The sequence below is a fragment of the Camelus bactrianus genome, chromosome 16 (assembly GCF_048773025.1).
Source record: "Camelus bactrianus isolate YW-2024 breed Bactrian camel chromosome 16, ASM4877302v1, whole genome shotgun sequence".
NCBI classification, from domain to species: Eukaryota; Metazoa; Chordata; class Mammalia; order Artiodactyla; family Camelidae; genus Camelus; species Camelus bactrianus.
This window is the reverse complement of record NC_133554.1, coordinates 2,405,647-2,431,529: the sequence shown is the minus strand read 5'-3', so window position 1 is coordinate 2,431,529 and position 25,883 is coordinate 2,405,647. Positions and strand designations below refer to the sequence as shown.

Below are 25,883 nucleotides of genomic sequence, written 5' to 3'. Positions count from 1 at the left end.
CTACTGAACCATGTGAGAGGTAACTGTAGGCAGGCAGGCAGGTAATCGTTCATCCTTCACCCAGTGGACTGTGATGAACTATCCCACAAGCTGACAAACTCCCTAAGGGCCCGTGAACAGTGACTGCAACTCCCCTCCCAATTTGTGGGTTTCACGCCATCACCTTGAGGAATCTGGAAGAACTCAAGTAGAGCTTTCTTAATCCAAAGACTCTATCTGGCCATTTCAGGTTAAAGGAAGCCCCTGAGTTTTCCTCCTAAGTAAATAGCTTCAAAAATCTCGCTGAGCAGTTTCCATCTGCATCTCTGTGAAGCCGTGCAGAGCTGTGATCCACAAACATAGGTGGTATTTGTCCGCCAGCCTGCAGAAATTAAGAAAAAGCAGGCAATCAGACTGTGTGGAAAATAAGAATAATAAAATTAACAAGTCATATGTCTAAATTTGATCGATTTTAAGGGATGATACTTCATTGAGACTGTGTCCCTCCCCCTTGTCTGGAATGGAAAGTCTTCACGTTCAGGAGACCACGGTGAGAGCAGTGCTGGTGGAGTCACCTGGGAGAGCCCCACCTAAGCTCGTCCTCCAAATTCACCGTCCAGCTTTCCTGGTAAAAACCCAGAGTCCGAGACCCAGAGCTGGAAGCTGCATCACTCTTCCAGAAACCGGCCCAGGCTTCTCCTGGTTCACCCGGGGGGTGGGCCCAGGGACCGTTCTGGCCGGGGTCACTATCAGCAAACTGGTCCCCAGCCCTGCTTCTCTCATAAAATGAGAAGACAGCCTCGTGGGCCGTTTTGGTGATTAACAACTGCCAAACAAGAGACCAAACTGAAGGAGAGGAGAACCGACCCAGACGATACTCGCTCCGAGACTCGGAACCACCCCGCCCCGCCCCCAAGCCCTGTCGCCGTGGGTCGAGGCTGGCAGGAGGGGCCGTCCCCGGGTGCTGCCCGAGCCTTCTCTTCACAAAGACTGGGGACACACACGCTGGTTCAGAAAACAAGACTGTGAGCTCCGATAGAGTCTGCCTTACCTGTGAGCAGCACCTGCAGGGAGCCCCCGGGGTCATCTCCTCCCTGAGCCACAGCAGGTCTGGCTTTGGCTCGTTCCCCAGTCCCCCTTGTTCGCCCACAGGTGTGGCCCTGATCCACCCTCAGTCAGCCCTCCTCCAGCCAGCCAGGCTCCCAGGGCCAGAACTAGCAGCTGGGCCTCCCAGGAACCTCCGGGGGTCCTTCCGCGCCCTGGAAAGGCAGAGCTCAGGAACCCGACCAAACTCTCCAGTTACTCTCAAAAATTCCAGACCCAAAGACATGACATTTCATGTGGCCCGTGCTTAACACAGCCCTGGAACTGTGCTCTGTCCAACCTCCGTAACAACGCTAAGAACTATGCGTACGAAAACCCAGAGGAGGATTTCTGGAAACTCCATGCTGTTTTCAGGTCTTCTGCCCATTTTTCAATCGGTTGGTTGTTTGGTTTGTTTGTTTTGATGTTGAGTTGTATGAGCTGTTAACATATTTCGGAAATTAACCCCTTATCAGTCACATCATTTGCAAACATTTTCTCCCATTTAGTAGGTTGTCTTTTCATTTAGTCAGTGGTTTCTGTTGCTGTGTAAAAGCTTTTAAGTTTAATTACGTCCCATTTGTTTGTTTTTGCTTTTATTTCTTTTGCCTTAGGAGACAGATCCAAAAACATATTGCTGCAATATATGTCCGAGAGTGTCCTGCCTAGCACCAAGGGACATGATGGACCCAGGGCAGGCAGCAACCACTCTGGCATTGAGGGACAAATATTTTGATCACCAATATTTTTTATCAAAATACTTGCAATCAAAAGAAGATGACAGAGGAAACTTTCACATACTGAGGTAAGGGGAAGTCATTCTGGCTTATACGTGATTTGACTTAAACTTTATGCTAATCAGAACAGCTGGTTTTGTGGCCTGTCAAGCATACACTGTACATCTATCTGCTTTAGCCATGGAAGAAAAGAATGCATCTTAAAAAAAATCTAAGTGGAGTAACTGTGGTTCGAGCATCTCTGCACGTGGAGTTTGGTGAAGCTCAAAGGGGTGCACGGCTGATAACACAAACACCAGCATCAATGCTGAGGGCTCTGCATGCATTTTATGGGCGAGTCTTCGCAATAACCCTGAGACAGGTGCCGTCACTATTCCTGTTCAGCAGATGGGGAAAACAAGCCTTCCGAGGTTAAATACCTTGCCCAGAGATCCTGGGTTCTGAACCAGCTGGAGTTTGAACCCAGGAGGCTGACTCAGACCCCTTGATGCTGTAGGGGAGCAAAACTAGACCCCAAAGTGTGTCTCTTTGGCATGCGGATTAGTTCAGGCTGATTATTTTTAAGAAGGCTCAGGAAGTCTTTCTGTTTACCTCCCCAGACTGCCTAAAAGAATGTAGAATGAGGACCTGCTCCAGGAAAGGAGCTCTCACCAGATATAACTATTGTGCGAGCTGGTGTAACAGACAGGGAGGAACCCAGCAAACATTTGTTTGTCTGTTAAGAGTCCTCTCCGAGTCCCATTGTCTCTGCTGGCCCAGCAAACATTTGTTTACCAAACATTTGCTTTTCCATCTTTATGTGAACTGCCTTCCTCCCCTTTGAAGTCCCAAATCACTGCCCCCAACACCCTCTTTTGTCTTTACTGAAGGTGGTATTTAAGAAGAGGGTTTTGACCATTTGGGTGAGTTTCTCAGTTTTCCTGAGTCTCTTGCACGTGCACGTTATTAAACTTTTAACTTCCTCCTGTTAATCTGTCTCACGTCAGTTTAATTCTTAGACCAGCCCGAAGAACCTGGAAGAGTAGAGGGAAATACCTTCCTCCTCAACAACGCTAACCGGGACACGGTTACAGGTTCTATTACAATGCGCGTGACCACACCGCACGGTGTTAATGCTCCTCCAGCAATCTTGGAATGGGCTCCTCTTGGTTAATTACTTATTTTTTTTTTAATAATAAGTATGGACTAGTGACCTAGATTCCTGAACAAAGGGAGGAAAAAACATTTTCCATCTGAGAGCCAAAATCTGCCCCCCTCCCCAGGGATTATTTGTGGCCAGGCCAGAGGACAATGGGTCATTTTCTCAATACACAATATACTCTCTTCCTCATCGAAGTCCCCACCAAAGGAAGATGCCGTGTTACAGGAACCATGGAAGCTGCAGTCTTACTTCCACTTCCCCACCGCCGACACCCATTTGCTCATATGGTTTTGACTCCCACCTCACTGTTGCAAACTAGAAGGTTGAAGAATGCTCTGTATTTCCTTACGCCTGATTGGGTTCATCTACACCAGACTTGGTCGCTCCAGCCTGTTGGCCGGTGTTGGTCACACTAGGGATGGGGGGGTCTATGCAAATTGAGGCCAATGATATTCGAGAATTAGTTTGCTGGGGTCTTCCTGGCTCTTAAGAGAGACACTTGGGAAACAGATCTCCTTCCCTCTGGAGGTGGACAATGAAGCATGGCTGCTGGCAACCATCCATGACATGAAGAGACCAGCTTAGGATGCTGCCCTCACCGTGGCAAGGCAGAGAGACCCAGAGGACCTGGCCCTCAGCATCACTGAGCTGCAGGATCCAGCTGGTCCACTTTCTGTATGTTTCATTGTGATTTTAAAATGTTTGGGTTGGCCTGCAAGTAACTTGAAACATCCTCCCTGACAAAGGAATACTTTCAAAGTCACATGCCTGAGACCAGCTTGAACTCTTCTGCCACGAGAACTTTAGGCCAAGCTGCACCTCCAGCTGCTACTGGCCTTTTTTCTGGAAGGAATGCAAATTGCCAGGAAACCTCTAGACTTTAGTTCCTACATCACCATTCATTCCAAAAAGCGGGAAAAAATGGTCAATGAAAAGTGTATAAAAAGAGCAAAGACCACTGGGTGGTACTGAAAGTCATCCACCCAACAAGACTTGTTTGCTTCTGGCAAGTCATTCTATTTGCTTTTCTAAGACTCTGCCCAACAGCTCATTCAAAACCAGTTATTCATTATTTAATGGCATGAGGAAAGGGTCACCATATATTAAGCTTCTCAAAGCAGGGCATAAAATGGATTGTACACTGTAAGACGAATTATGTCAAAAGGAACAGCTTTAGGTGTCCAGCTGTGAATGCGTGCAGACAGCCGGAGGACAGCTGCATAAAATTACTGCACGTAGTTACTTTTTTGTGCTTTCCCACGTTTTCCAACTTTTTAAAATAACAACTTAACAGTGTACAAAAATCATAAAACAGGAACTTTAAAAAGTAAACGTGTTTGTGGGCGGGAGTCCTAAGGCAGCCCAGTGGTCGGCTTCCGAGCAGAGACGCCCAGGGTTCAGGAGTCGGAAGGCGGGTTTGCACCTCCACTCAGCCATCGATTAGCCACTGTCAGATGCCGTTGGCCTTCTGAGTCTCTAGTTCCTCCACCTATAAGATTAGAGAGTACTTGCTTTGTCTCACTTTCAGGGCTATTGTAAGATTCTACATTATACAACAAGATAATGTAGTGGGAAACTGGACAAGTCTCTGGCTGGTAAAGATGAGATGCTCTTTGTGGGGAGGGTACAGCTCAGTGGCAGAGCACGTGCTTGGCATGTACGAGGTCCTGGGTTCAGTCCTCAGTACCTCTATTAAAATAAATAAACCTAATTACCCTCCCCTGGAAAAAATTAAAAAAAAGAAAAGATGAGATGCTCTTTGAAGCTCAAGCCAAGACCACATCCTCTTCCCAAGCTATTCTCTCTCCCCAGATGAGCTCTTCCCTTCCCAGGACTCCAGTTACCACTGGCACACGTTGATGTCTCCAGCTCAGACTTTCAGAGCTCTGTCTGCAACTACATTCTAAATATTAAAACTTCACTTTCACAGTCACCTCAAACCGAACACATCCAGAATTAAACCTACGACCTTTCTGGATCCCGACCCAACAAATCTGGCCCTCTTCGTGGTTCTTTCCTCTGAGATTGCTGCTGGCACCCAACCAGATTACAAACCAGAAACCCGGGCAGCGTGCCTTTCCCTCACCCCCATATCCATTCCATCACCATCTTCCATCCCAAGGATCTCAGGAACCTTCACCCTTTGTGTCCCATGACTGGAGTCAGAGCCACCACTGTCTCTCACTTGCATTACAGCAGCAGCCTCCAAATTGGAATTCCTGCATCCACCCCCTAACTGTTCCCTCCAATCCTTCCTCCACGGCGCATCCGGGGAAAGCTTTTTTGAATCAGCCTTACTGAGCCGTCATGCACATGCGGTGGGGCACTGGGTTCCTCTGCACAACTCCCTCCTCTGTGTGCCTTGCCCCACAGTTTCTAGCTGCCTCAGCTGCTTAGGACCCTGATTTCTTCTGGACGCTCAGCTTAGCAGGCCCACCGGGCTCTGCCGGACTCCAGCTCCGTGTGTCATGGTTGGGGAATGGCTCCTTGATGGCAGGTGGGCGGCCACGGGGCGCACCGCGAGAGCTCCTCCTGCTGTCAGGGATCAGGCCCTTCGTGCTGCCTGTCACTCACTGCCTGAAAATAGTTACCTCTTATGTTTTGTCAAATTTTACATAAGTTTGCAGTGGGAGGACTAGTCTGGTACCAGTTACTCCATCGTGGGTGGAAACAGAAGCCCAGAGAAAGCAGAGTAAGATATAAATCTGATCATATTATTCCTCTAGTTAAAATCCTTCCATGGCTCCCTGGCTCTAAGGATAAAGATCCAGTTGTAAGCAGCCTGCAGTGCCTTGACCACTCTGAGCCCACTCACAACCCGACGCCACCCCGTCTCCTCTCACCCACACTCCTCCTTTAGTCTCTGGCTCTTCCAATCCCTTGCCGTGTTTTCTCCTCCCGCGTGGCTTTTGTACATCTCAGTACACGGCTAACATCCCCCCTCCTTCTGCACCAGCCACAAGACAGTGAATAAAGCACTGGGAACCCAGCTCAAGATCAGACAGAACAGTGTCTAACACTGGGCCCAGGTATGCATGCATTTCATTACAACGAGAAAGGAAGGAATTATTTAATAAAGGCTGTTAGTTCAATTGGCTAGCTATTTGAGAAAATATAAAGTTTTATCCCTTACTCATCCTTTATTCAAACTCAAAATTCAGACAAAGCATTAATAAGAAAAATATATAAAGAGCTACTTCAAGTTGATAAAAAGAAAACCTAATATAAAAATGAGAAAGGGAAATGAATGGACAATTCATGGACTTAAAAGCATGTGAAAATGTAAACATACAAAAAGACATCTAACCCCATTAAGGATGAAATATAGTAAGATATAAACTAAAAATAGTAAAATATTGATGGTGTCCAGTGTAGCTGAGAGTGTGGGGAAACTGTTAGAGCATGAGTTAGTATGGCCGACTCACCACAATTCTGATGTTCATACACCCTGACCCATCACATTTCCAGGAATCTATCCTACAGAAATAGCAGCATGACCACAGAGCTGCTTGAATCAGCAAGAAAACTGGAATGAACTCAAATGCCCATCAGTAAAAAGATATATAAATAAATCATGGCACATCCGTACACCACGACACTATGCATCCATTTAAAAAGTCAGGTGGCTCTAAATTCCTTGTAAAGACGTCCACTGTATCACATTGAGAACTAAAAGTGAGCTGCAAAACAAAAGAAACAGTACAATCCTAGTTACATGAGTGTACAGACACACACACATACATAGATATACACACACACAAACACATACATAAGAAAAGAATCTGGATTGATAACAAAGATTCAAACCTAATTCTTTAATTAACAGTAAGACTTGAAGGGGGAACTGAGGAACCCTTCCATTTTATTTTATACATTCCTATATTATTTGAATCTGTTGCAAAGAATATTTCACTTTGGCAACTTAAAAATAACTTGTGTGCACGTGTGTTGCCGTAAGAGTGATGGACTGTTAACTGTGCGGCTGGTGAACGCCTTTGGGTTAACAGCTCGGCAGCAGACATGACTGCCACCTGGTGGTCACATGCCGCCATGGCCGACTGCCTCTCGGAGGGTTTCCCAACCTCCGCACCGTGGCCATTTGCGGAGGGATAATCTTTTATTGCAGGGGGCCTGTCACAGCCAAGGTGCTCCCACATTTAAGATAATCAGAGGGTTTCTTTCCAGCATAGACTGTTTTATATCAAATTAGTGTCAGGGATTACTGAGGGCCCTCCCGCACTTACTGCATTGCATGGCTTCTCTCTAGTTTAAGTTCTAATGCTGAGATATCTCATTTACATGAAATGCCTGAGATCTCTACACACACACACACGTACTTAATGTTACACGTAATGTCCTTAATACATAACGGCTGAGTGCACCCTCCTATTTAGGAGCTAAGCAGTAGTATCTGGTTTTTTTTAATTAAAGTATAGTTGATTTACAATGTTGTGACATTTGATTTTTTAGGAGAGGAACAGCCTTTTTTTTCATTTTTTAAAATTGAGTTATAGTCATTTTACAATGTTGTGAGATTTTTAATTTAATGTTAAAATTATATTCCTGGCATGTATCCAACTTGGGGGTTTTCTTGAGGACTGTCCATCACCTGAAGCATGCCTCTTGGACAAGACTTCTCTGCATCTGTCCTAGACTGTTCTTATGCACTTCTAACCAGTTATCTCCACAGTCTTTTCCAAACGGGGAGCCCAAAGAGACGTTCCCTGAAGATCTTTCCACTGCTATTTGGAGGCTGTCCTCCATGTGACTTCACGGGGCGCTATTCACACAAACTACGGTGCACATGTCACTGGGAATCCTTTAAAAGCGGTCCTGCTAACAGGATCAGCTGGAGCTGGAAAATTGATCTTTGAGAGTCTGGGTTATGGAGACACTCAGGAAAATTTCAAGGTACTTGAAATGCCTACGAAGTGTCCTATTGTCGTCATGGTAAATAGATGGAATGGACAGAACGGGACTAACAGCTATTTCTCCAATAAAACAGAGCAGTCCCCAGTGGTGTGTGGGAGGATCCTCACCACTCATGAGAGCCAGGTGTGCCCTTTCCTCCCCAGTCTGCAGTCAGTGCTGCTGGCAGCCTGAAGTCAGCCATGGTGGGAGTATTTACACCACAGACAACGGCAAATACTACAAACCGAGCCCCCGCCCCAGAGAGCCAGCTGCTGAAAATTCACCAGCACACCACTGGGTACCCCAAGTTCCACCTGTGCCTCTCCCAGAGAGAGGCTGCATCCCTGCAAGGGAAAAAGAGGTCACATCCCCTTTTAAATGGGAATTACACTCGCCATATTGTCCTTTTAAAAAATCCGGGTGTTCGTCCTTCAGTGTCTAAATAAGGGGAAAGAGGACTGCCGCTGACTTCATCGCAGCTCACCGTCTCTGCCCTCTGCGAACAGTAGGAGGTGAAAAGCCTCTCCTCCGCCCCAGCACAGCCCCCTGGCCTCCCGGTTGCTGGTTTACGCTCACAGCAGCCCTTCCACTGCGGGGGGAGCAACACCCGCTCTGGGGAAGGCAAACGGGGGCGGGGGGCGAGGGCAATTTGACGATGTGTATTTGAAACATGCATACTATTTGACCCAGAAATTCCACTTCTGCAACTGTGTCTTAAAGATGCAATCAAAGATGTACCGAAGTGCCAGGCAGTTAACGCTCCAAGAGTAAACCTCAACCAAGAGAAAGGGAGGTGGTGAATAAATACGCAGGTTCCCGGGCCCTCACTGGGAGAAGTCAGGGATGAGTCCTACAGAGCCTCAGGGGGTCCCCAGGGACACGGAGCCTCAGTGGTCACCTGCTCATTAACTGCCTCTTAATGACTCTCCCCCTGCCCTCCGTTTCACTCCCCCACTCCCTCACCACGCGTCTTAGGATCAACTGCAAAGTAACTGCGTGCACCCAAACTCTTGTCTCAGAGTCCGTCTGGGGGGCAGCCCACGCTAATGCAGTGTGTGCACATGTGTGTGTGTTTAAACACACAAGTTCATGCGATCCACCCATTCTAGGACAGGCCTTTTGTTCAAGGACACCTGACCTGAGTTTTCAGCTCTAAACCAGGCTCTGCCAGACGGGGCCTTGAAGGCAGGGCAAAGGTCTATCCACAAACGAAGCCAGTGGGCTCCAAGGAAGAAACATCTGTGACATGACTTTCTTAAGTTAACAAACGTATTTTAAGAGGTCTGAGTCTAATGATGGACACTCAGATTACTCTTTTGCCCCCTTTACATTTCTAAAACTTACTAAGGATTCCAGGCATGTCGGAGATTATTTCCAGAAGTCCCCGTTCCTTCAGAGTCCTCTGTCTCACAGCTCATTTTCAGAACACAAATCCTCCTCTCCCTCCAGTTCTGCTCTTCAGCTTGAAACTCAAGCCCTGCTGAACTTCAAGCGGTATCTGACACTGTAGGTGCTTTAAATCGAAGGGAAAGGCTAGAAATTCAGTGAGAATGGAGAGTTCAGAATAGCCCTTTTCATGAGAAAAATATACAGCAGGGAAATCTCAAGTTCTGGCTGGTAAATCTGTAAAGATATGGGGAAGTCAACAGACTCCAATCCTATGCAACAATCCTCTTGGGTAACTGAAAAACGCCTCCAACAGAGGGGAGAAAGGAAGAGGAAATAATTCATGGAAACCTAAAAAGGGGCCTTAAGATCAACTGAAGCTTAGGAAGGGTCAAAAGAAAGAAAAACGCTGCGCATATGCATAAAGTCACAGTGTGACCAACAAATAATACATGTTTTCATTAAGTACATGTAAAACTTCTTAAGGCCGTATAATTTTCATCAGACAGCCCCAAGTAATCTCATCTGATGAGGGTATGGTACAAGTTCATAGGCTACATTTTTCCCTAAAATGTTTTCTAAAAATACTGGCTCAGTTGCCTCCCCCCGCCACCACCCCAACTCCCTTGTCAGAACTGTATGAAACAGGATACTGGATTAGGCTGCCAGATTCCAGGGTAAATAATGTTTACTTTCTGAGATGTGACAGTCATAACTGCAGCCTTGGGGGAAGGATAAAGAAAGAAGATTCTAGGAAAGAGGAGATGACAAAGCAAAAGAGATTTTGTCCTCAGGATAAAAGTACCACAACTGTACCAACCTTGGAAGGATGCTTCTTTGGTATCTAACAGAGTGAAGCGTCCACACATTCAGAGGAAGTCTCCACTGTGAAGTCTCTGATGCCTGATGAGGGCTGAGCTACACCGGAAGGGGCGGCCGCCTTCCTGACCTCACAGGGCTTCTGTCGGGTGTGAATCCTCTAAGCGGAGGAGGTCGGGCGCTTCAGCTGAAGGATCCCCCACACCCACGACACTCAGATGGTTTCTCTCCAGCATGGACCCTCCGATGCGGAGTAAGGGACGAACTCTGGCTGAAGGGGTAGGGTTTCTCTCTGGTGTGGCCTCGTGTATGTTTTATGAGAGCTCAGCTCTGACTGACGGCTTTGCCACACTGTCCGCACGTGTAAGGCTTTTCTCCAGTATGAGTTCTCTGATGTTGAATGAAGACTGACGGGTCACTATACGCCTTCCCGCACTTGTGACGTTCACAGGGCTTCTCTCCAGTGTGAACAAACTGATGCTCTATACGGGATGAATTGTGACTGAAGGCTTTGCCACATTCAAGACATTCATAAGGTTTCTCTCCAGCCGGCATTAGCTGGGGTTGAATGAAGTTATCTGAACAAAAGCTTTCCCACATTCATGACATTCGTAGGTTTCTCTCCAGCATGAATTCTCTGATGCACTGTAAGGGCTGTGCATCACCCAAATAATCATGGAACATTTTTCTACAGTCACCACATTCATAAGGCTTCTCTGCGTTTGGGATTCTCTGGTGTTGAGTAAATGGTGTATTCCGAATTAAGGCTCCTTCATGCACTTTATAATCCCTCCTGCTGTGAACACTCTGATGGCATGAGTTCCAGCTACACATTTTCCTATCTTCATAAGACTTCTCTCCAATATCTGTTTTCTGATGTTCCACATGAAAATTCCACTTAATGCTCACAACCATCATTCAAGGTAGGGACAATAAACTTCATTCAACAGATAAGGAACGGGAGGTGCAGAGTTCAGCAACTTGCCCATGGCCACATTCCTGAGCAAGACCAGTTTCTCACAATGCAGATGCATGGGTCTTGGACATTCACGCACTCCCACATTCACGCAAAGTCTACACGATGTTCCATGGAAGCAACCTAAATGTCCATTGACAGATGACTGGACAAAGAAGTCGTGGTATATTTATACAATGGAATACTACTCAGCCATAAAAAAAAGAATAAAATAATGCCATTTGCAGCAAAATGAATGGACCTAGAGATCATCATTCTAAGTGAAGTAAGCCAGAAAGAGAAAGAAAAATACCATATGACATCACTCACGTGTGGAATCATCTCTTTTTAAAGACAAACAAGTGGCAGCTTAGAGAGTTGCAGTAAATAGCCCAAAGTCACACCAAAGGAAAAGTGATGTTTGAGCCAAGAGCCCAGTACCATTTAGTTGACAAATCCCATGATACGTTCACTATATTCTGTCTAATTGAGAAGGGGATTGTCATCTGCTGGAGGGAAATATACATAATATTAATGTACCAAACCACTGAGTCTGGCTGAGCTACCACTCGTGCAGAGAGACCCCTTCAGCTGCTTCATCCCTAGAGACTACTGCTGCTCATCAGGAACTCCTGAGGTTGCAAACCCACATTTACGTTGTTAGATTTTATTATAACATGTGGTGTCTTTTCATGCTTTTCCCGTTTGACTTTCTACAAGCACTGTCAATCTAAGTTCTGTAACTTTTATTTCTCCATAATTCTTGGTTGTTATTTCTTAAAATATTTTCCCCTCCCTGGTTATTTCTTCTTTCTTCCTAGGACTCTCATTATATGAATATCTAGTCAGTCTCCATACTGCTTAACGTTTCTTTCACATTTTTTCAAGGTTCTCTCCCTTCCTGATCTCTTATGGAAGAGTAGAGTTCCTCAACCTGATAGCTCAGCTTTCAATTCCCTGTTCAGTTTCACACATTCTGTTAGCCAATCAAGTATTGACCACTATGATGGGTTCCTGCTTAATATTTCTTATATCCTCCTTTAACCTCTTTTAGGGTATCTTTTTTAAAATACATACATCTTGAGCTTTCTGGGATAGAGGAGTATGAAACAGTAAGGAGGTGCTTACTGGATACTCGGTGATGGAAGAGATGGCTAGATTTAAGAGCAAAAGCTTTCAGAATAGCCATTAAAATGAGATACAACACCTGTCTTTGAGTCTTGATTGACTAAGGGTAGTTGTACACAGAGACTCAAAAACAAAGGGGAGAACCCCTTGATAAATAGCGGTAAAGCAGTTTCAGTATAAAAAAATTTTTTTATTCTAAGCAGCCCACTAATTCTGTGTTATCTGTTACAGGTCGTTCAGACCATCGTTTCTCTTTTATAGCAATAGAATACATCAGATATCTTATTTTCCCCCTGTGGGTCTATATTCCCCAAGCCCAGGTTATAAGCTGGTAATGTAGGGAGGGAAGGGAACCGAAATCCTGGGGTATTTCCTATACCTCCTTCAACTCACCAGGAAGGGCACAAGCTGTGGATGAAATATCTGTATGTATGTGGGGAAGGGAGCGGGGCTTAGGGAAATTTGAGTTATTTTCAAAGCAGAGAATCTATGGTGTTAAAATTGGGGCAAGATCAGTGTCCATTTACCACCTTCCTCCCTACCAGGTGATCTTATCCCACAAGGAACCTCTCTACCTCCATCTCTTCTTTGCAGGAATCATCTGGCTCACTGCCTGTGTACCTGCACGTGTATGTGTGTGTTTGGGTGTTTGTGTGTATCAGGGTGGGAGAAAGGTGGATAAAACCCCTTGAGATGCATCTTCTTGTGTCTGTTAGTACCCACTCCTCTCCCAGCCCAGCTCTGAGGCTACCCAGTGCAGAGGTGAACGAATGGGCAAAGATTTCCCCGGGGGAATGTGGCAGTGAACAGAAAGGAGCACACAAAGCACCAGAAAGCACCCCCACTCCCTATAGCGCCCCCCTGCAGCCCCCTTGTGGCATCTGGAGGCTTCCATCGCTGCTGCCACTCCCTCCCCACCTACACACACACACCCCCTAGGACCCACTGTCGTCATCTGTCTCCCGGAGGGTTTCCAATCAATTTTTCAATACTTTCTTGCGGGGAGCTGCCTCAAAGACTGAGGGTCGAGCACTCAGGGGTTAACAACCGTGTTTGCAAGACACAGCCCTGGGAAACTCGCTCTGCAAGGATTCCCTGTCCCGCCACCCCACCTTAAAGATTGTGGATTAACAGGTGTCTGTCCTGGAAGAGGATCTGGACTTTGCTCCTTGCCCAAGGAAGACAAGATAAGGAAAGCTTGACATCTTAACTTTATGACTACAATAAATATGTCCAAAACAGCATTGTAAAAGATTTTGAGGCACACTATGTAATCCTCCTTGGTATGCAATGTTTTTTCTTCTTAAGCATTATAAAAAGAATTGCTGGATAAACCACGGCGGCGGTGTCTGGTCTTTGCCTCGGCAGGCTGCAAGACCCGTCCCTCTCGATCCCATTCTTTGTGTGTGTGTCTGTTCTTTTTTCCTAGTTGTGGCGACCGCGTCTTCAGACCTGTTCGTTCTGCCGGCTGGCTCCGGCACGTTCTCAACCCAACAACCTCCCTCCTTCCAGAGGCATCCGGCGTTTGGGGCAAGGAGCTGGCCATTTATGTTAGGATGCTGTGTTATTTATCTTTTTCTGTGTAACAGTATAACTATACACTTGCTGGCTCAAAACAGCACACACCTATTAACTCACGGTATCTGTGGGTGAAGGGCTGGGTATAGGTTAGCTAGGTCCTCTGCAGCTGGCTGCCAGAGTGTCAGCTGGGACTGGGTTCTCATGTGAAGGAAGACTCCACTAGGAACGATCCACTGCCAAGCACCTGGGGCTTGTTGGCAGGGGTTAGGTTCTTGTTGACTGACAGTTACTTGTCATCTGGGTCTTCCCAACATCATACTTGCTTCCTCAATGCCAGCAAGGAGGACTTCTCTATCAAAACAAGCGTTAGAATCATGTCATCTTTGTTGTGTTCTATTGGTTAAAAGTAAGTCACAGGTCCTACCCACACTCCAGGGGAGGGAGGGGGTTACACAAAGGTATGCATACCACATAGGATAATGGGAACTGCATAAGGGGTGCTTTCTTTTGGAAACTAAAAATCGTCTTTTCCCAAAGTGTGTGAAAACCATTGAAGAGTTTTAAACGGTAAAGTGACATCTCATTCTTGCTTTAGAATGATTGCCGGCCAGAAATGTGGGTGGAAATTGGAGGGAAAGAAAATCTGAGTCTGGGAAATCAGTTAAGAGGCTGGTTCTGTAATCCTAGTGAAATGTTGGTGGCTAGAACTAAGGTGATGCTGATGGGAAAAGAGAAAGAAGGACAAATTGGAGAGTTTTTCAAGAAACACAATGAATAGGATTAGATGATAAATGGACAGTGAGGGTTGAGGATACTCCAGCTCTGGCGTTTACAAATGCGTTTGTGGACAATGACATCATTCACTGAGACGAGGGGGCGGTTTAAACATACTCAGTTTGAAGTGGGTACGTTTGTCCAAAACAGAATTAGAGTAACCTCGTTCCCTTGAGAGAGTATCTCTTGATAAATTTAAGTTTTACGTTTGCAAAGAACCTGTTGCTCAGATGTGTTGCAACTGGTTGAATCTTCAACTCACCTGTCTCGCACGTGAATCTTCAGTGTCACCGGTAGTCTGCGGCCGCATGAACATCGGTTTGCACAGCACGCCTCTCACATTGTTTGAAGGCAAAGGATGAGTTTGGGGAGGGCAAGGATACGAGGAAAGCCATGTGCTGTAACTCTTACACTGGAGTGATTTGGGCAGGACGCCTCACAGCCCCACGTGCCGACCAAGCGCGGGGCCGACAGAGACGCGGTTCCGCGGCTCGCGCTCTCGCTTGTCCGCGGGATCCCGCACAAGCGAAGCGACCGCTCCTCTCGCGAGAGGGACGGAGACCGCGGCTCCCCCGAGTCTCCCAAGCGCGCCACGCGCGCTCCCACCTGCTGAGGAGCGGAGTCGGGCCACGCCCGGGGGCTTCTGGGAAGCGTAGTTCCGGGCCGAACGCGGCCCGCCAGCCGTGCCCCCGCTCTTGCGCATGCGCGGCTCCGCTGGCCCGAGAAGTTGGCAGCCTTTGTCAGGCCCGGGGTGGGAGGTGAGTTGTTGCTCCGGTGCGACTGCTTGCGCTCGGCCTCGGCGGCGGCCCCGGGGCGTCAGTCCGCGCCGAGCCGGGCTGGAGTGCGCGCTGGAGGAAGGGGCGTCGAGGGCAGACACGAGCCCCACCCCCGAGGCCCCGGGCGGCGCGGGTCCGGGTCCGGGCGGTGGGCGGGCGCGGGCCGGGGGCTGCGTCTGCGCGCCTGCCCCTCGCCTCGGCTGCAGCGCCGGCGCCGGCTTCTCCCGCCGCCCGGTCCCCGAGCAGCTCCTCGCGGCAGCGCCGGGCGTGTGAGCACCCGGCCTCAGGGATGCTGTCCCGGGTTTCCAGGTTCAAGCTCGGGACCGGAGCGAAGCCTTTCGGAGGAGCCCGCAGAGGGGAGGCAGGAAGGAGGACCACCAGGCCTCGGGGCTTTCCACTCTTCTGTCCGGAGAGGTCTGCCCGGGGGGGCCGGGAGGAGGTGGTCACCATGGAGACAGATGTGGCCGAAATGCCCGGGAAGAGAGGTGAGAGGTGCTGGTGCCGAACTTGAGCTGTGGGCCGGACCAGGTTCTGCCTCCTGAGCGGGAGTCGGTGGAGAGGGCTCTGGGCAGAGCGCTGCCGTCTTTGTCTGGGGATGGCCGGGCTCTCTGAGAGAGAATGGAGGGCTTAGTGTGGGATCACCTCCCTTTCCACGCCAGCAGGGTGCACAGTGGGCCCTCCAAAGCCACTCCCAAAATGTATGCGAAACTTTAGCTTCCGAGACTTGAGCATAGCCTCACTTTTCCTCACACCTTTCTCCTCCCAGGTGATTATAACCATCTTAACCTTTGTCAGTGGGTCTGAGAATTTAGCTTTTTGGTTGGCAAAAGTATCTTCCACCTGTTATTCCCCTTTGCACAATAACCCTATGGTTTCAGTAGAGCAGATATTTTTGTTTTCCGTAGGAGAAAACAGACAGAGGAGTCCCTGACTGACACAGGCTCTCCTAGACCAGCCTTTCTGGAAGTTTGGTCTGTGACCTCCTGCACCAGAATCCACACCCTGCCCCGACCTGGGCTTGTTAGATTTCTAGATTGTACCCCAGGCTCAACTAATGATAATTATCTGTGACTGGGATCCAGCAACCTACACTGGAACTAAGCATGCAGGGTGATTTTTTTTCAGAATCATTGAGCCTGTTTTTCCCGTTTTAATTTAATGTAAATTAAGCTCAGAAAAAAAACTTAATGTCCAGACCAGACAGCGCCGTCTTCCAGGATGTGTTATGATTCTGGCAACTAGATGAATTTAAGCCCCAGGTAGCAACACTCCTGGACGTTCTCCATGATCCTGGGTTGTTTCAGGCTCCTTGCAGTCGCAGTGTTTGTAGGGAGCACCATTAGTGTGGTGGTGGCAATTTTAAATGTGTAAATCTGAGTCACAAGATAGATCCAAGCCCCATCATTACTGCTTTCTTGCCCTTAGCTCTGTCTTCCCAGGAGTCTCCATTCTCCCAAGAGAAGAGCACAGAAGAAGGAGAAGTGGCAGCTCTGCACCTCACAGCCAGGTCCCAGGTGAGAGAGTCTCTGCTGATTATTGAAACGCCTCGTTTCTGGAGTACAGGCGGGCTCCCTGCTTTCTGATGCAGAGCTTCTGTGTCTGCTGGAGCCCATCGAGAGAGCTGAGTTCTGCTGCTAAGAGACCACGCAAGTGAATAATGGACTCAGTGGAAAATGTTTTCTACTTCCTCTTGGTACCTTCTCCATCTAGTATTTACTGTCACTAAACAGGCATGGAAGCTAGTTTCTGTGCTTGGTATCTTGGGAAACTAATTTAAAAGACAGTGTGGTTCATACCCCTTAGAATTTATTTTTCAGTTGGGGAAACAGCGTGCACATGACTGTTAAGTAGGGGTTTAAGAAAGTGCCTTAAGTACTGGAGTGAATTATGAACATACTCAGTGCTCAGGTGGTTCAAAGAAATGCTGGAAAAGGAAGCCTAGGCAAGGCTTAATTTAAAGAGCTAGAATCCAGCCCTCTGAGATGATGAATGCTGAAGTATTTAAGAGGTGGACTGTTACCAGATTGCAGCTTTACTTTGCAAACTCCCCCTTCCCCCAGGGCAAGTATTAAGGATTGTTGAATTGAAGCGGTAGTTGTAGTCTGTGGGTGATTAGTACATTCGTCTTTCCACTTTTTGTATGTCTGAATATTTTTATTAAACGAAGCTGGGTAGGAGGAAAGAGCTCCCTGTGATGTGTGTGTCATACCACAACCCAAAGCTTCCTCAGCTGGCCTCTCTCTTCGCTACAGTTTAACCGAAAGTGTAAGAAGTAGGCATTGCACATTGCTACTGTTTGTAAAAGTGGTTTCTCAGGATGCTTCTGTTCTTATGTGCCTCCACTGCATTCTCGAAGGCCATATGTTAATATTGAAGACTTCATTAGTCGGGAAGCTTTAAGCTGCAGCTGATGGAAACTCAACTCAGACTAGCTTAAGCAAAAAGAGGTATTTACTGGGAAAGGGTGTAGCTCAGTGGTAGAGCATGTACTTAGCGTGCATGAGGTCCTGGACTCAATCCCCAGTACCTCCATTAAAAATAAATAAATAAACAAACAAACCGAATTACCTGCCCTCCCCCAAAAAATAATAAAATAAAATAAAATAAAATTTTAAGGAGGTATTTATGGACTAATATAACTGAAAACTCCAGGTCTGGCTAAAACTGAGCTCCAGCAGCAACCTAACAGCCTGTTCTCCCCGTCTCACGGACCTTTCCTTTTCTCCCTGTGAGTTTTGCTCTCAAGCAGGCTTTTCTCCTAGTGCCAGCTGGCCCCAGACAAATTTAGGCTCACGTCTTCCCATACTGAAGATCAGGGAGAAAGAGTATCTTTGCTCCTGGTCGTTTCAGAAGCCCTGAGGTTAGCTCTTTAACAGGCATTAGCCCCGTTCTTGGACCATTGTTGGCCGAATCTGGGTGTAATGGTCAGAGTAGGGAAATAACCTGCAGACACATGCACATCCCACCCGTGGGTCAGAGTTGGAGTTAGTGCTCCCTGAACTGCGTGGACTAAAGGTGGCCAGGCGCAGCAGCCCCAGGAAAATCAAGGTGCAGGTCCCAGAAGAAGGGGGAATGCTTTATGCATTTCAGCACTTTGGTATTAGATTCAAGACTTGTCACAGCTTCAGGATGGGTTAAACCTTTTACAGAAATTTTTAAAACTGTCCTTTTTGCATTGCATTAGATTTTGTTTTTGCTAATATTCCAACTTTTTTCTTACTCGAATTTGCTTGGGCTATTTATCTTTTACTTACTAGATTTTTTAAAATATTAAAGTTTTAATTCTTTCTCATTGTAACCAGGTAAATGGCATAGACACCTATAAATATAAAAGTGTATTACTCATACTTACCTCCCCAAATTCAGTCCCCTCTGCCTACTGAGGATGACAGTTGGGTGTATATTTTTCCACATGTTTTTGTTGAGTTTGTACTACTGTATTTAGACATGTGGTATACTGTATTTCCTTCCATTCCCCCAGCCCCAACTTTGGAGATTTTGTTTGGGTCTCCTTTCTGTAAAGAGGACGTGGCTATTTTAAGAAACCTTTTTATAAGGGAAATTAATTTATTCACATTAATATGATTCTGTGTATGTTTCACATTTTTCTTGTCATGTGATTTTTATAATTCTGCTTATTATGCTTTGTTTATTCTTTTGTATTTTTGTCAGCCTTTTGTGCAGTAGCTTGTATTTTTGTTATTCTGGTTTTTTTGATGATTTGGAAGCTGATTCCCACTGAGTGTCGGTTTAGTTCTAGATATGCAGCTTGTAGGATCAAAGTCATTTTTTCTCATAATATCTTGTCTACTTAGTTGCTACTTACTGATTTTTACATTTTATGTTATTTTACAAGGATAATTCTTATTTTTTAAATCTCAGATTATTTCCATTTTTGGAAACTTTACTTTGAAATAATTTTAGACTTATAGAAATGTAGCAAATGGTGGAAAGATTTCTCATATGCTCTCCATTCAAATTCTCCAAAATTTAGCATTTTACCTCGCTTTATTATTTTTTTCCCCCAAATCAGGAAGTTATCATTGGCACAGTGCTATAACCTACTGCTCTTATTCAGATTTCCCAGGTGTCATAGTTTCTTGTTTTTCTTCCCCTTAATTTCTGCTTTTACCCTATAATTCTTTCTGCTTTCCTTAGTTGTTAGGTTCTTTCTCTAATTTGACTTGTGTGCTTTGTTCATTTAATCACATTTTTTTAATGAAATGGAAACATTTCCTTTGAGTACAATTTCAGCCATTTGGCTTTGATTTTTGTATTTTATTTCATTATTATTTTGAAATTTTGATATATTTTTTTCAGTATCAGTTACTGCTCTGTTCCCTTTCTGTTTTAGAATTTATTAACATTTACTTTGTCACTTTTGCAAATGCTTCATGAATATTTAAATAGAAGATGTTTTCTATCCAGCTGTAGCATTTGGTGTATATTTATTTCAACAACCTGGAATGTTGTTCCCATTCTCTTTGGCTTTATGGAAAGAGAAACGTTCAGTGCTGACATGTATCTATGTCCATATAGTTTTTGTACTTTTTGTGTTATATAAACTTAATTCTGTGGTATTTACATGTAAACATTTATTTGGTCTATCTGTACCCTTAATTAATTTGTTGCTGTCATTTTCCGATTTAATGCTCTGTGCCTTGACCTGATTCCGCGCTTCACCAGAGATGCCCGCTGTCAGTCTGTTCATTCCATGACTTCTCCAGTCACAGGTTCTGTAGAGATTGATTTTTCTTGAGGACTCGCAAGGAGAATGATTCATGCATGCCTTTTTTCCCCTCCGCCTACATTTTGCTTACTTTGCCAGACTACGTTGTTGACCCAGTGGTTCATGTTTTAAGTCTTTATTCCCCAGAAAAATTGCAGTCTCTCCATGGAGAAACCCTGCTCTTCCTTCTTACAGTCCTCATGTTGACAGTGGACGTGGCACATAATTGATACCCAGTGACTTTATGCAGAATGTTCAGAATCTGAACAAGTTCGGATGCTTGTCATTTATCACAGTCATCTCTCCTGTTTGAATCTATCTGTGCCTCTGCTCCAGGGCCAAGAGAAACAAGGGGGTGAGAGGAGGATGACTGAGTGAGAGACGGTGAACAAAAGCATGTTTTGTGTCCTAGGCACCTGTGACGTTCAAGGATGTGGCCATGGACTTTACCCCAGAGGAGTGGGGGAGGCTGGACCCGGCGCACAGGGACGTGATGCTGGAGAACTACAGGAGCCTGGTCTCGCTGTGTAAGGACGGGCTCTCCCCACGACCTGCAACCCGCTGGGGAGGGCATCAGCGCTTTATTGAAAGTGAAGTAGCTGAACAGAGCCTTCACTCTGGCATCCGGGGGTCAGAAGGTGTTGATCCCTTTGGGCCCAGAGGAAATCTCTTTCTGCTCTAGGTTCTTGGTGAAATGCCTGTGCTTGCTTTGGGTCAGGAGTCTTTGGATTCAAGTGGCAGAAACCAGACTCACACTAGTTGAAAAGGGACCCAGGGATACTGTCAGGAATCTCTTTTGTTTATTTATTTTTCAGTCACATGGCTGGCTTTGCCCCTTGTTGGCTTTATTCTTGGGGATCTCCCCGGATGGCTAGATGGCCCCTGGCCACTCTGGGATTCCGTGATTCTTCCAGTTAGAGCACTGAGGCAAAAAAGCTAGTGCTTCTGTTCTGGAGATTCAGGAAATTGGGCCACGTGTCCATCAGTGAAACAATTACTTGAATCGGGGAGGTGGAGTATGCTCTGGCCTGTTTGGATCCTTTGCCCACGTGTGTGTGTGTACACGCACGCGTGTGCATGTGGGCGTGCGTGCATAGCACATGTGCAGGTACATGTACGTGTTCACATGAGGGGTGGAGAGAGCGAAGTTGGCTCCTTCCAAACCTCATGTAATACATTCCCTACGAACGTGGGTTCCAGTAACTGAGAAGGAAGAAGGGAAAACCATCAGAAGACAACCACTGGTTTCCACAGTCCCGGCCACGTGGTGGTACCACTGAAGTCCCCCTTTGCCCAACTTCTTCCTCAGTCCAAGCTGAGGTCTAATCTGCAAGGTCTCGCTGGAACTCCTGCAATAAAGAAATAAAGAGAAAGTCTCTTCTATTTCTACAGGTGCAAAGATTTGTCTACTCAAGTGCATGTAGACTTCCTTACTAGGCCCAGACTCTGGCCACACCTGTTTGAAGCTTCACTCAGAGGCCTGCCCTCCCTCGTCCCAGGTGTTTCTGTAACAGCCTGTCTTCTCTGTAGCTCCAGGGCGTGGGACTGCGCTCTAGGATCGACCTTGGTGCCCATCACACATAGCTAAGTCCCTTTTTTTCCTCTCTCTCTCTTTCTTTTTAACGAGCAGGGCTTCCAGTTTCCAAAGCTGAGCACTGCGATTTGGAGAATGGAAAAGATCCCTTGGTGCTTGAGAGAAAAGCGCCCAAAAGCAGCTGTTCAGGTGAGTCAGGTAGACGGGGGCTTCAGGAGGAAGAGCCCCGCGGGACACTGAGGAAGTGGCACTTCTCAGTGCCTGAGAGAGAACGCTGGGAGTGCCGACGTGCTTTTATTTTCTAAATGTCTTATGGTAAATTGTGTCGCGTTTTAAATACATACAAAAGTCAAGGAAATAACACCAGATCACACACATGCTAATGTTTGCTTCTTTTTGCCTTTTCTCTTTTTTCGTCCTTTTTTGTAATGTGAAATAGATGTACAGTTCTGTGAATTTTCACAAATTGAACACATTCATGAAACTATCACCCAGATCAAGAAACAAACTTCCCAGCACCCCAGAAAGCATCCCTGTGGCCCCTTTAAGTTACCTCCCTCCTTCCAAGGTTTGCTTAACTTCTGATGCCAGATCAGTTTTACCTGTTCTTGACCTTTATTATTTAGACAGTCACGTTGTGTGTGCTCGTGTGTCTGGCCTCCTTCCCGGAACGTTGCTGAAACGTCCGTCCGTGCTGTCGCGTGTGGCTGCAGTCTGTCCATTTTCAGCGTCGTCCAGTCTTCCGTCGCGTCACCCTGCCCACTTGTTTATCCCTTCTCCCGAGGCGGCTCGCGGGCGTCTCCGGGTTTGGGCTGTCTGAGTAGCGCTGCTGTGTGCGCTGTTTCCCGCGTCCCTCGGTGGACGCGGGCGCGCGCGTCTGTCGGACACGTGCGTACGAGTAGGATTGTTGGATCGGGGCAGGTGCTGTTCACTTCTGGTAAATCTCACCAAACAGATTTCCAGAGTCACTGTGCCAACCACGTTCCCACTAGCAGGAGGGAGGAGCGGGTGCGTTCCCCTTACTCTGCATCCTCGCCAGCACTTGATTGGCTTCTACATTTTAGCCATTCTTACAAATGTCTGTTTTCCAGTTTTTAAGAAATAAAGAAAGGTTACAGATTTAGAGTCCTTACATTCTCTTTCCCCCCTGGAAATAACTGGTTGGTGCAGGTGGTGTGAGTCATTCTAATGTCTGTGTGTGTGTGGACACACACACGCCAAAAACAATATGTACATACAGTGTACTTTTTCTTTTACAACCCAATTTTTTAAACCTCACATTGTATTTTGATATTAATCTCTATTAACACATCTAATTTGTGTTTATGCATTTTAACTACTATGAAATAAGTCCAATTGTGTGAGTAAACTGTGAAGTTTATTTTCACTTCTTTGCCATTAATTAGTAAAAGAATTGCAATGATCATCCTTTTACTGACTCCTTACGTTCACCTCGAGAGCTGGGTTAGGGTAGATAACCAGAATACGCAGCACTGGACCTTGAAGTATCACATGATCAGCCAAGGCCCCACCACAGTCCTGGCCAATAATTGATGCTCTTAGATTTAGAAATTTTTGTCAATCTGATGGATATGAAATGACGTTTCATGTTTCTTTAATTTACATTTCTCTGGTTACGAGTGGGTTTGAGTATCTCCTGTGTTAATTAGCTATTCACATTTCCTCTTTTATAAATTACCTGCAGTTACCCTTTGCGTGCTTTAGAAAGTGGGCCATTCACATCTTTTTCTTGATTTCTTAGAGTTCTTTATATATTTTAAATACTAATAGATGGCAAAGGTACCATTACAAATCAGTGAGAAAAAATTGGTTCTCTTAGTCTGTGGCTTATTTTATTTTATGGTATATTATACAAGCGTAATTTAACATTTTTAATGTTAGAAGATTTATCTTTTTTTTAATAGTTTTTGCTTTTTGTGAATTGTCTTCCTTATTCCAATGTCAGGAAGATAATCTGTACTTTATTCTAAAATGCTTGAGCTTTGTTTTAAAGATAGTATTTTTTTTTGTATATGATGTGAAATAGGGAACTAATTTTATCTGTTTTTCCTACTTAAAGCCAATAGTCCAATGTCATTTATTGAAAAATGTATCTTTCATCACTGATTTGTGCTAACTCTTAGGTAAACCCAGGTCCCATGCATACTTGGGTCTGTTTCTGGAGTCCCTGGTTACCTGGCTCTCTGTGCTGTGATAACCTATTGTTGTAATTACTACACTTTGTAGTATGTGTCTCTCATAAAGAAAATCTTCCCTTAATACTCTGTTTTTTAAATCTTCGTGTCCTTTTGAATACAGAGTTATTACATCCGCCCCTGTGGACAGAGATGTCTGTTTCCCCTTGGAGGCCTGTCTGTTTCGTGACTTGCGTGTTCGCCACCCTTCTTTTTTTTGTGGGAAATACTGTCATTTTCTTAGTGATCTACAATAACTCGTCATGTATGAGGTCGTTAATCTTTCTGTTACAGATGCGCCTTGTAGTTTTTGCCTTTCCATCTGGCTGTGCTTCTTAACATACAGACTTAATGTATCACAGTCTTGTGTTTCCTGTCTTTTGTTAGCGCTTAGAAAGTCCTTTCTCATGCCACGATTACAAAAATACTTGCTTCTGTTCTCTTCTTTTGTCCTTTCATTTTCTTTCCCCCTTTTAAACCTTTAATCCATTTGGAATTGCCTCTTACTTCTCTGGTTCTATCTGCTTGGCTGTCTCTTCTGAACCATTAAATGTCTGAGCTACTCAAGCTTTGGTTGGAATCCCCCTCCCCTCAGTACCTGGAACCATGGCCTTGAGTGGCTGCCCAGGTCAGGAGGTAACAGGACTGGGGTGGAGGAGGTCGGGGAGGTGGGGCCTCGGAAGCTGGAATAGCGCGTGCCTCGACGGAAAGGGGTCCCCACTGCCCGGGGCAGCCACAGAAAGCGGAGGCAGTAAGTCCTGTGGGCTCTGTGGGGAGCGTGGCTTTGTTCCAATAAAACTTTATTTAGACCTGGGTAGTGGGCAGTAGTTGGCAGCCTCTGCTCTAATTGGTCATCACTCTGCATGCTTCCAGTTTTTTTTTTAAGAGGCTCAAAATTTGAATTTCTGTGTGAAATCTTGCTATTTTTAAGTGTTGGCAGTTGGTCTCAAAAATTGTATAAACAGTGTGGGCCAGTCAAGACACACCTGAGGGTCATTTAGTCCAGCTGGTCAGCTGTGTGCAGCCTCTGCCTCCTCCGTGGGCGACTCGTCCACTCCCACAACCCAATTACCCTCTCTCCCTGGGTGAATCCCAGGTCGGTGTTTCCACCCCAGACCTCCCCTTGGGGCTCCTGTTCTCAGCATGTTTAAAACTGAATGCCAGATATATGCCCACATTCTCCATCCCCCCAACAGGATCTTTTTCTAGTAATTGTCTTAATGACACTCACCACCTTATCAGACTGCATAAGCCAGAAATCTATGGACAGTCCTTCAACTGCCCCTCCCTCGTTTATCCAGTTCATCACTGTGTTCATCTGCTCAAGGTCTAAATATTTCTTCACTGTTAACATCCCTCCATCTCCCTTTCCTTTGCCTGGACTCCTATGATAATCTCCCTGATTCCACCTTTACCCCCATAAACTCCTTTTTTTTTTTTAATTTACTTTTTTAAAAATTTTGTTGAGGGGCAGGTAATTAGGCTTATTTATTTTTTGATGGAGGTACTGGGGATTGAACCCGAACCTCCTGCACGCTAGGCAGGCGCTCTACCGCTGAGCCATACCCTCGTCCCTAAGCTCCATTCTTTACGTCGCAGTGAGTGATGTTTTCAAAATACAGGTCAGATGCTATCACCCTTTTGCTTACATGTCAGTGGCTTCTCATTGCTCTTAGGATAACAGCCAAAATCTTTGAGGCCTACACCACCTTGCAAAAATCTGTCCTTTACTCATTATTCCAGCATTATCTCATACCTAGTCTCCCTCCATATTTTTATACCCTTTCTTAGCAACTCTTAATGGTTTTAGCATCGCAGGACGTAATTTAACTCCCAAAATCATTGAGGACCCTGAAGAGCTACTGTTTATGTGTGTTGTATGTACCAATAGTCACTATATTAGAAATTAAAAGTGAGAAAGATTTTAAACTACTGGATAATTAATTTTTAAACAATTATAAACCCATTACATGTTAACACAACACAATTCTAATAAAAAGCAACTTTTCTCCAACAACAAAAAAAGGGTACTGAAAAGAAGGGCTCCTTTCTGCAGTTTTGTAGGTGTCTCTGATGGATGGCTCGGTGGGAGACAGCTGTATTCTCATCTGCTTCTGACGCAGTTTCTTGTGATGTGGCGTTTTCATTGACCTGTGTGAAGAACATCCAGCCTCACACCAATATTTAATTGGAAAAGGGGGGAGTATTTTTATAG

At 45.8% G+C, this 25,883-nt stretch overlaps 1 protein-coding gene and 1 long non-coding RNA gene across 5 annotated transcripts in view; one reads left to right on the top strand and one right to left on the bottom strand.

The window, feature by feature from the left end:
• Nucleotides 1-164: 164 nt before the first annotated feature.
• Nucleotides 165-15,048, bottom strand: LOC141573550 (uncharacterized). 2 transcript variants are annotated; one of them, XR_012499352.1, is made up of 4 exons: nucleotides 14,697-15,048; nucleotides 10,058-14,011; nucleotides 9,196-9,384; nucleotides 165-361 (listed from the first exon to the last, which is right to left on the bottom strand). It is a non-coding gene; the product is annotated as an uncharacterized LOC141573550 (long non-coding RNA). The 2 variants fall into 2 exon arrangements; XR_012499353.1 differs by having other exon boundaries at nucleotides 10,058-11,177.
• A 31-nt stretch (nucleotides 15,049-15,079) lies between these two features.
• LOC105084095 (zinc finger protein 286A) overlaps nucleotides 15,080-25,883 on the top strand; it is a 43,488-nt gene continuing 32,684 nt past the window's right edge. Inside the window, exons 1-5 of one of the 3 annotated variants that reach the window (XM_074342120.1) lie at nucleotides 15,080-15,192; nucleotides 15,520-15,695; nucleotides 16,636-16,724; nucleotides 20,352-20,466; nucleotides 21,570-21,662. In XM_074342120.1, coding sequence (XP_074198221.1) covers nucleotides 15,659-15,695; nucleotides 16,636-16,724; nucleotides 20,352-20,466; nucleotides 21,570-21,662 — 334 coding nt within the window. In that variant the 5' untranslated portion in view covers nucleotides 15,080-15,192; nucleotides 15,520-15,658. The other 2 variants (XM_010974132.3, XM_074342119.1) reach the window with 2 other exon arrangements.